Source organism: Oryx dammah, unplaced genomic scaffold, assembly GCF_014754425.2.
Source record: "Oryx dammah isolate SB20612 unplaced genomic scaffold, SCBI_Odam_1.1 HiC_scaffold_10, whole genome shotgun sequence".
Classification (NCBI taxonomy): Eukaryota; Metazoa; Chordata; class Mammalia; order Artiodactyla; family Bovidae; genus Oryx; species Oryx dammah.
In genome coordinates, this window is record NW_024070194.1 from 4,656,855 (window position 1) to 4,666,293 (window position 9,439).

Below are 9,439 nucleotides of genomic sequence, written 5' to 3' on the forward strand. Positions count from 1 at the left end.
CCAAGGCTGGGAAGGGGCTAGGGAGAGGGGCAGGGTGCAGGCTGGTGTGTCGGCACAAGGCGGCGGGCTGGAGACCTGGGCTCCACTCCGGGTCAGGAGGGCCCCCGGAAGAGAGAATGGCAACCCACCCACTCCAGTATTCTTGCCTGGACAATCCCATGGACAGAGGAGCCTGGCGGGTTACAGTCCATGGGGTCACACAGAGTCAGACACAACAGAGCAACGGAACAGGTGGATAAACGTGAAGATGAACCAAGCCAGGGCCGACACGGGAAGGAAAGGGGATTGGGGAGCCCAGAGGAACGCTGCCTGGGCCAATCCAGATGGATTCCCAGAGGTGGTGATGCTCAACTTAGCGTTGAATGACAAACACACAGCGCCAAGCAGGGAGCAGGCAGGCTCTTCCGGGCAGGGGACCAGCATGAGCCAAGACCAGAGTCAGTGTCCACCTGGGGCAGGAGGGGCCACAAGGCAGCACTGGGCTCAAGGATGTTCATGGGGGCAACCCCGACGGCGGTGCTGGTAGGAGACAGCGCACTGCGTCCTGCCAACCACGGAGAAGCTGGGGTGCTCCCATGCGGGCCTCATCAGTGCACCCTGCCCCAAGTAAACACTCCTCTTTGTGGAAAGGAACTTCCTCCCCGCTCAAATGCTAAACAAAAATAACACTTAAAAAAAATCTGATTCCCAAAGCAGCCAACCAGGAGCCCTCTGTCCCTCCCTGGCACCCTTGCCACCAAATATCTGGACTCAAGGTCCGTTAACTTGTGAGTGCTGAAGAGCTCGGGGACAGCGAGCCTGCTGGGGGCACTAACCCAGCCCCCCTCGCCTCCATTGCTGCGTTAATATCTGCCATCTGCTAGGGCTGCATTTTTCCCCCGCCCCGCAAGGGACGACGGGGCAGAGGAGAGGCCGCTCCAGGGCCGGGAGAAGGCGCCAGGGGACCTCCTCTACCTTCTTTGTGCGGCCCGAGATAAAGGCCCAGCCAGGCCGGGCCTCCTTCCGGGAGTCACCCCTCCAAGGGGACTGGGCACAGCGAGAGGGCGGGGCAGGGGGCCCCTGCCTCCCCAGGGCCGGGCGGGGCGGGGCGAGCTGGGGGCGGGGTGGGGGAACGGCGGGGGGCGGGGCAGCGCCAAGCCTGGCACTGAGGCCGCCTGCAGGCGGGCCTGGCAGGGCAGCTCCGCCCACAGCCTCCACCACCTCCAGGGAAGCCCAGGAGGCGGCCCCGGGCCGCTGGGCAAACGTAGGCCCTGTCCGGCCCAGCTCTCCACTGCCTGGGGACCACCCCCAGAGGGACCCGGAGGGAGGGGGCCTCCAAGGGCCATGGACGCCTTCAGAGCATCCTCTGATTAACGTTTATTAAACACCTACTAGGCGCTCAACCCAGTAGGAAACTCAAGTGCCCACAGGCAGGTAAGGACAAAAGGTGACGTGGGCCAGCTGGTGGCTCAGCGGGGATGCTGCTCGTGGGCCCAGACCTCTGCTTTTTCTTTTTTATATTTTTATTTATATTTTATTTGGCTGCACCAGGTCTCAGTCATGGCATGTGGGATCTAGTTCCCTGACAAGCGATCAAACCTGGGCACCCCTGCATCGGGAGTGCAGAATCTTAGCCACCAGGCCACCAGGGAGGTCCCCCTTCTGTTTTCTCAAGAGAAGCCAGAGCTCTACATTCTTATGTAAAATTTCCTTTTTTAGATGCTGGCAGCTAATTCAAATTAAACACGTACATATACCAAGCTGGTTGAAGAACACACGTTGGTGGGGCAGACCCGGCCCAGGGATCTCCAGTTTGCAATCTCCACCATCTAGGCTGTGGTTCCTGCACTTGGGAAGATCACAGAGAGAAGCGAGAGACCCTGAACAAGGTCAAAGCTGGGTCAGATCTTGTCTCTGCTGCCTACGCTGTCTAACCCTGGGCAAGTGAACAGCCCTCTCTGAGCCTCAGGTCCCTTTCTCAGACGACACTCTTTACCTCTGGGGCTGTTACGGGACGTTGAGACACGGCACAGAAAGTCCTTCGTGAAAGTACGCAACGTGCTGTGTGCACTTAGCCGCTCGATTGTCTGACTCTTTGCGGCCCCATGGACTGCAGCCCGCAAGGCTCCTCTGTCCATGGGATTCTCCAGGTGAGAATGCTGGAGCAGGCTGCCATGGCCTCCTCCAGGGGATCTTCCCAACCCAGGGATCCAACCCAGGTCTCCCACATTGCAGGCGGATTCTTTACCATCTGAGCCACCAGGGAAGCCTAAAAGTACTCAATACAACTACTATGGTTTGGAGCTGGAGTAGATACCCCATAAAACTGCCGGTTGCTCATCCCGCTGCTGCAGAAAGCTGAGGGCCACTGCTGGGCCTGGTGCAAAGTGGAGGAAGACGCCAGGAGCTTTCCCCTCATCCCTGGTCCCAAATGCCTCTGAAGCGGGGCCGGCGGGGTGGGGGGGGGGGGGGGGGGGGGGACTCTGCGATACCGGACATCAGCCCCAAATCCAGAGCTGGGGAGTGTGCTGGGTATGACCCAGGGCACAACACATTTTTTCCCCCTCAAATGTTTACCAGTGAGAAAAATTAGTTGCTGAGTTTTAAACATTAGAAGATTCATATAAAACTCCACATGTCCAGCGTGCTCCCCCAAATAGGAAGATCTGGCCCTCCTTGATCCCGTTTCTGCAAAGGCTGCTTCTGAAATTCACCACCCCTGTCATTAAGCCACGGGCTCTGCAATTCGCCACAGTCCGCACCCCTCCCTACTGCGTCACACCTGGTGGAACAAACCTGTTTGTGTTACCAGATCGCCCCGTGGGCAGGTGCAGGGCGAACAGGTGGGTCGGGCAGCCCCACATCGTGCCCAGGCCACAGTCCACCCCGGCGGCCTGCTCTGTGCCGTGTTAGGGCTTGGCCCCAAGTGGTTTTGCTCTTAGCCAGACTGCCTTCCTTGGAAAACGCTATACTGTTATCCATCAGGAAATTAATCAAAATGACACCTCGTGAACAAGATGTTTTGGTTTGGCAGAAAACAAACAGTGGCTGACAACAAATTAGTGAAGCTGCTCCGTGCCTCTGGGTGCAGGCGCTGAGCAGAGGGCCTCGGCCCTCGGCCGTCACCAGGACCTGGACCCGGGGGGCATGGCGACCCTTGGCATGTTCTCCATGCCCCCTCCAAGGCCACACGCCTGCAGCCCCGTCTCACTTTCACTCCCACATGTGCCTGAAACGATCTCCAGATGTGAGAGGCCCTGTGTGCGCGGGCAGGGGGGCCGCCTCCTCAGGCAGGGTCTTGGGACCAGACACATGCCTGGAGACCTGTGCACCGCCCGAGAGCCCCTGTTCTCTCTCCCAATCAGACAAAGGCCCTGAGACTCGGCAAGGCAAGGGTCTCAGGGAGCTCCGGGCAGAGCATGCAGGGTTTCCAGGCCAAGGAAATGCAGTCCTAACAGCTGAACTCTGAAGCTTGGAGGGCATGCCTGTGCCCGGCTCGGCTCTCGTGGTCAAGTCTAAACAAGACAGCACTGACCCCAAATGCCAGCCTGAGCTCAGGGTAGAGAATGAGCCCTGGAAACTCCCTAAAGCAGCGCACATCTACCAAGTCACTCCCTGGCTCCCGGCCCTCCCGAGGCTCCCTGATGCCCTTGGACTAGTGCTCGGCCCCCTCTGTGGTCCGAGACCCCTGCTTTTGTCCAGGCTGCCCCCCACCTCGTCTCCTACACCCTCCCTGGCTCCCTACATGGGACTCACCGCTGTTCCTCAGGACCCAAGCTCGGCCCACCCTAGAGCCTCCGGGCCCGCCATCCCCACTGCTGGGAACATCCCTGCTTTTGACTTCAGCCTTCTCTCACTCAGCGTCTGGGTCTCAGCTTACGTGGCCCTTCCTTAGAGGTCATCCCTCAGAGCAAGACAGGCCCTCTTTAGAAATGTCCACTTACTGAATTTTCTGAGGATTTGGTCATTGCCTCTGTTCTGAGGATTTGGTCACATGCCTACTGGACATGTGCTTCCTGAAGTAAGAGGTCACGGCTCTCTCCCAAGATAACGAGGGACAGACTCAAGAAGGAGATTCCTATTGCGATGCTCGGCTGTGTGGCCCTGGCTAAGTGACTAAACCTCTCTGTGCCTCAGGTCCCGGGCTGGGATTAAAGCTAGCACCTCCCCTGTGGGGCACTGCAGGGCTTGCTCTCTGTCACCACCACCAGGAAACCTGCTCACCCCAGAGGGCCCAGGCAGTCTGTCCTGAACCACTATTTAAAGACGCAGCTGACTTTGCAGACCCACCAATGCTCAGAACCCTCCGTCTGAGAGTTCTGGACTCTTTCTTCTTTTTCTTCCCACTGCTTTAGTGGAGGAGGCCCTCTTCATCGTACATCAAATCGAAACCAGTTCTCTAGCAGGCAGACTGTTTCATGATCAAGCCCATGATAACCGACAGGTAAGCAATCTGAGGCCTGCAGAGGCTAAGAGACTCACCCACTGTCACACAGCAAAAAAATGCCATAGCCAAAGAAAGGTGCGATTCTGAGTTAGAGGTTTACAGTATTGTAAGAATCAACATAAAAGCACCATGGAAAACTTTCCTGCCATACAGCACGGAAACACGAACCTTTGTACCATGAAAATAGTAATGTGTGCGTTAGCATAAAGCATGAAGCCTAGAAGTGTGTACATTTTTATGTCTGGCCACAGAGGGCTCAGGGCACCAGGCCAGCCCTTACCCCGGTCTGGGCAGTTCAAGTTGGAGGCCAAAGACCTAGGCTTCGGGGGGAGCACATGATGAGGAGGGACACTCAGCTGGCATCCCCGGGCTGGCCCAGGCCTCGGCCAGCACCGAGTCACACAGGCAGGGGTGCAGTGGGGCTTTCTGGCCCCACTGCTGGTGTGTTGGGAGACCCTGGCCCCGTGCCTTGCGCCCTCCCTGGCCTCCCCACTTGAGCTGCAGAGTGAGGGAGAGAAAAGATGGAGAAAGGAGGCCAGGAGGGCAGGTGGCACTGGCAGTTAGCAGAACTGCAGACCCAGCCCCACCCTACCCCCCGCCCTCCCCAGGACGCCTGCTCCAGCAGATGGCCGAGCAGAGACGGGGGCAAACCCCCCCAAAAAGGCCCCTGCCCAGCTCCAGGGGGTGAGGGCGGAGGGCCTCCTGCCTGGGCCCTGGAGGGAGGCCCCCCGCTGATGCCCCTGACTCCTGGAGGGCCTGGGGGCAGCAATGAGCAGCCCATTTCCTTTGAGGAGGTGGGCTTCCAAAGGAGTTGGGGCAGGACCCTCAGCCCAAGAGCCCCTGCCCCGCGCTAGCCCCTCACTGCATGGGGCAAGGAGGGTGAGTGGGGGCAGGAAGGCAGAATCTGTAGGGCTCCTCACTGCCAGGAGGGGCCTGTGTGGCCTCCAAGGGTGAGGGCAGTGGTCAGTGAGGCGTCCACCTCGGCAGGGATGGAGGGGAACCGACTGGACACAGCGTGAAACCCTAGCTGGGTGGGTTCTTCCAGACAGAAGAAACAGGAACCCACGTGGGGGCTCTTCAAGGACCCCCACCCCAGACCGCAGCTGCAGCAGTCGGAACTGGGCTCAGAGAGACCCAGCAGGACCAGGCGCTGCAGTGCACCAGCTCTGCAGGTTCAATCGCAGCTCCACCACATTCTGGGTGGGCAAACGGTTTGACCCTTCGGTGCCTGTTTCCTCATCTGATGCCTAGCTCTCCCTCACAGGATGGGCTGTGAAATGCCAGCGGGTCTGGGCCCTAGGGCAAGCTGTGACGACTCTGTATCTAGAAGAGCCCCTGCACCTGGCGCCTCGGGTGCAGGTGCAGCCCTGGAAACCCTCGGCTTTGCACCCGCGTGTGCGCACACTCACCCGCATCCCCTGGACCACACAAAGCCCTCCCGGGGCCAAGATCAACACGCCAGGGTCGCTGAATGACTCACCAGCCCTGGCTGGGACGCGTTTCCTGGAACAAGTCACCACAGGTAGGGCTAGGGGGCCCCCCGAGTCTGGCAGAGATGAGAGGGTGCAGGTCGCAGCGTGTCCGGCCACACCCTAATGGGATCCCGCAGCAGAAGTAGGCGGGGGACCCCATCGCACAGCCCCGCGGGCCTGAGTTCCAACCCCAGCACTGGCCTCAGCTGCCTGACTCTCCCCTCCAAGGCTTGCCACTAAAGGAAGACACTGGTGCCAACCGCAGAGGGAAGCCTGCGGGATACAGAAAAAGACTACAAGGCGCAGAGACCAGGACCCGGCAGGTCCCGCGTTAGGGCACCCACTGCAGACGGCCCGCAGCCACGGACCTCTGCCCTCCCTCCCCTGTGGCGCTTCTGCCATCAGTGGGCAGAGTACTGTGTGGCTGGGGGCGGGGGGGGGGGGGGGTGGGTACCCTGGTCACCATAATAGTCACCATAACTTGAGGGAGGGGAGGACCAGGGAGGCTGCTCCCGACTTCACGGTCATTGGACGCATTTGTCTAGAGCGAGCGCAATCCCAGAGGGCTTCTCAGAGGAGGTGACATTAACTTGGGCTCTAAAGGATCAGTAAGAATTCTGAGACCATGAACTCTGATGCCACGATCCAGCTGCTACTGGCTTTGGGCCAGTCCCTCACCTGGAGGCAAGCACCGTAAGCAGCACATAGCGGTTTTCCCAGCAGTATATGGGGCACAGTGACCCTTCCTTTTGCACAGGGAGGAGTCCAAGGAAGCAGCAGTGTGGGAGGGAGAGGCCTTGGCCAGCTGTGGGCTCGCTGCCCCTGCCACTGTGCCCCGCCCTTCTGGTCCGCTGGAGGGTGACTTGTGCCCTGGGAAGGGGAACCCCACCTGAATTCTGGAAATGGCCCTGAGCTTCAGATGCGGAAGGAAGGGCCAGGAGCTGTTTCTAAGCAGCATGGGAATTGCAGACAGACCCGTGCTCAGCAAACAGCAGCCATTTACTAAACGGTGGATGAGGGGGCGGGCAGCCACGGCACCACCAATCAGGGCACACGGGGGCACCCCAGGGAGTCTGCGATGCCCCAGCCGCCAGGCCAGCCCCCCACCAGCCAGCCAGACGCCGCTTCCTGTCTGCAGAAGCCAGCCGTGCCCTTTGAACTCCCGTTTCCGGTGCCCCTCTCCCGGCTCCCGCTCCGGGGTCTGGGAGGGGGCGGGGAGGTGGGGATACTCACGTTCCCGAGCGCGAGGAGCCCCGAGGAGCCCAGCCACTTCCGCAGGGCCTGCGAGAGGGCCCCGTGGTCCCTCTCGGCCTGGAGCACGTGGGTCTCCAGGAAGGAGACGTGTCGTCTGACCATCTTCACAAAGGCCTGTCGGGAGCACAGAGAGACGAGATGCCACGGCTGCCTCCCTCGGCAGCCAGCAGCTACTGCCTCCAGCCCCCCTCTGGCCTGCCCCACGGGCGCCAGTCTCTGGGAGACCTTAGGCTCGCTGGTGCCTTGCTGGGAGCTCCTTCAGAAACTCTGACGGTAACAGTGACGCCCCCTCTGGGGCCCCGGCCAGGCCGAGCCTCCACTCCTATCCTTTCCCCTTCTCCCACTAGTGATCCTCTGTTTAGACTATTTTACAGATAGGAAAAACCAACGGTCAGAGAGGTCGGACCACCTGCCCAAAGTCACACAGCCAGGCAGCAGCAGAGAGGGGACTCGGGCCGCACGACCTTCTTTATGAAAAATGAAGTTTTTCGAAACTGCTCTCCTTTGGTTTTTTCGTCACACCACGCAGCTTGCGGGCTCTTGGTTCCCCGACCAGAGATCAAACCTGTGCCCCGGCAGTGGAAGCGTGTAATCCTAACCCCTGGGCCACCAAGGAATTCCCCGAAATTGCTCGGTTTAATATTTGATGAGTACTGGGGAGTCTCACACTCAGAAACTGGCGAGGGGCAGGCAGGTGACAAGCGAGTGAAACAGGCTGGGTGAGCTGAAATAGGAGGTCCCTGGCCCCTGGGGGGCGGGTCACTCAGCTTGGGGCTCTACTGCAAAACCTCCAATATTGAGAAAACAAAAGAGAAGGCTGGGGTCAGACCCGCTGGACTAGAACCCAGGGTCTACCACTCACTGGTCGTATGCCTTTTGCCAGGTTACTTCATTTCTGTTACCTACAATTTTATTATCTGTGAAGCAGGAATCATAACAGTATCAACCCTGCTCAGCAGTTTAGTGCTCAGGGCATATTAAGAGCTCAATTAATGCCAGATAATATCATTTAAAAAGAAAAAACAGGACATTCAGATTTCATGAAAAATGCCTAGGTTTTAACAATGTTAGCAATAAATGCCAGAGAAGGCGATGGCACCCCACTCCAGTACTCTTGCCTGGAAAATCCCATGGACAGAGGAGCCTGGTGGGCTGCAGTCCATGGGGTCTCGAAGAGTCGGACACGATTGAGCGACTTCCCTTTCACTTTTCACTTTCATGCACTGGAGAAGGACATGGCAACCCACTCCAGTGTTCTTGCCTGGAGAATCGCAGGGACAGGGGAGCCTGGTGGGCTGCCGTCTATGGGGTCGCACAGAGTCGGACACGACTGAAGCGCCTTAGCAGCAGCAGCAGCAATAAATGCAGAACGTCTGAAACAAGGCTGTGCAGGCCCACTTGTGTGCAACCCCTGGTGTGCCTGTGGGCTGGGTGCACGTTCTGTGCCTGCGTGTGTGTGTGTGTGTGCGTGCACGTGTGTTCACAAGTGTCACATGTGCGTGCACCACTTGTACACCCGGGAAGGCTGCCAAAGGTGGCGACTCCAGGTCCATCTCAGACAAGCCTCCCCTCTGTGGGCCTCTCTGCTTCCAAAGGAAAATGCAGGTTTTCCTGCACCAGGAAGAGGCAGGAGACCCTCTCAGCACCGGGCCCCATGCGGGAGCCTCCCTTCCGCAGATGGAAAGCCCCAGGCCCACCCACCTAGCGAGGCCCAGCACCCGCTCTGCCCTCTCTCCCTGTGTCCCACCCAGGCCTCCCTCTGGCTCCTCAAAAACTCCAGCCTCACTCTCCTCTCCTCACTCTCCAGCCTGGCTCCTTTGCAGCAGCTCCCTCCATGCCTAGGCACCTCTCTCTTCTCCACAGGTGAACCCTGCTTGTCTCCCAGGCCCTGGGTCCGCTGGGCGCTCCACAGAGGGGCCTTTCCCGACCACCTAGGCTAACGTGGCCCCACCGCAGAGCTGCCCAGGCCCCATCTTCTTAGCTCTCCTCTCCCTCTCAACTTCCTGTCTGCCAGTTCAGGGTCCATCTCCTTCCAGAATGTGAGTTCTGGAAGAGCAGGTGCTGAGTCAGTGCTGTTCACAAGGCCACGACTAGGGCCTGCTCAGCTGGATGGCGGCGGCAGGAATGCATGCATGTGTGAGTGGATGAATGCACACAGGAAAATGCATGTATGCATGGATGAAGGCGTGCACACGTGAATGAAGGCACACACACGAATAATGTATGTACATATGAATGCACACAAGCATGAGTGCACACGTGAATGAAGGCACACACACGAATAATG

At 59.0% G+C, this 9,439-nt stretch overlaps 1 protein-coding gene across 1 annotated transcript in view; it reads right to left on the reverse strand.

Annotated features, from left to right (window-relative positions):
- BCAS4 (breast carcinoma amplified sequence 4) overlaps nt 1–9,439 on the reverse strand; it is a 56,769-nt gene that overhangs the window by 18,446 nt on the left and 28,884 nt on the right. The window contains exon 4 of the mRNA XM_040248196.1: nt 7,132–7,266. Within this exon, the coding sequence (XP_040104130.1) occupies nt 7,132–7,266 (135 nt within the window). The remainder of the gene's footprint in view (nt 1–7,131; nt 7,267–9,439) is intronic.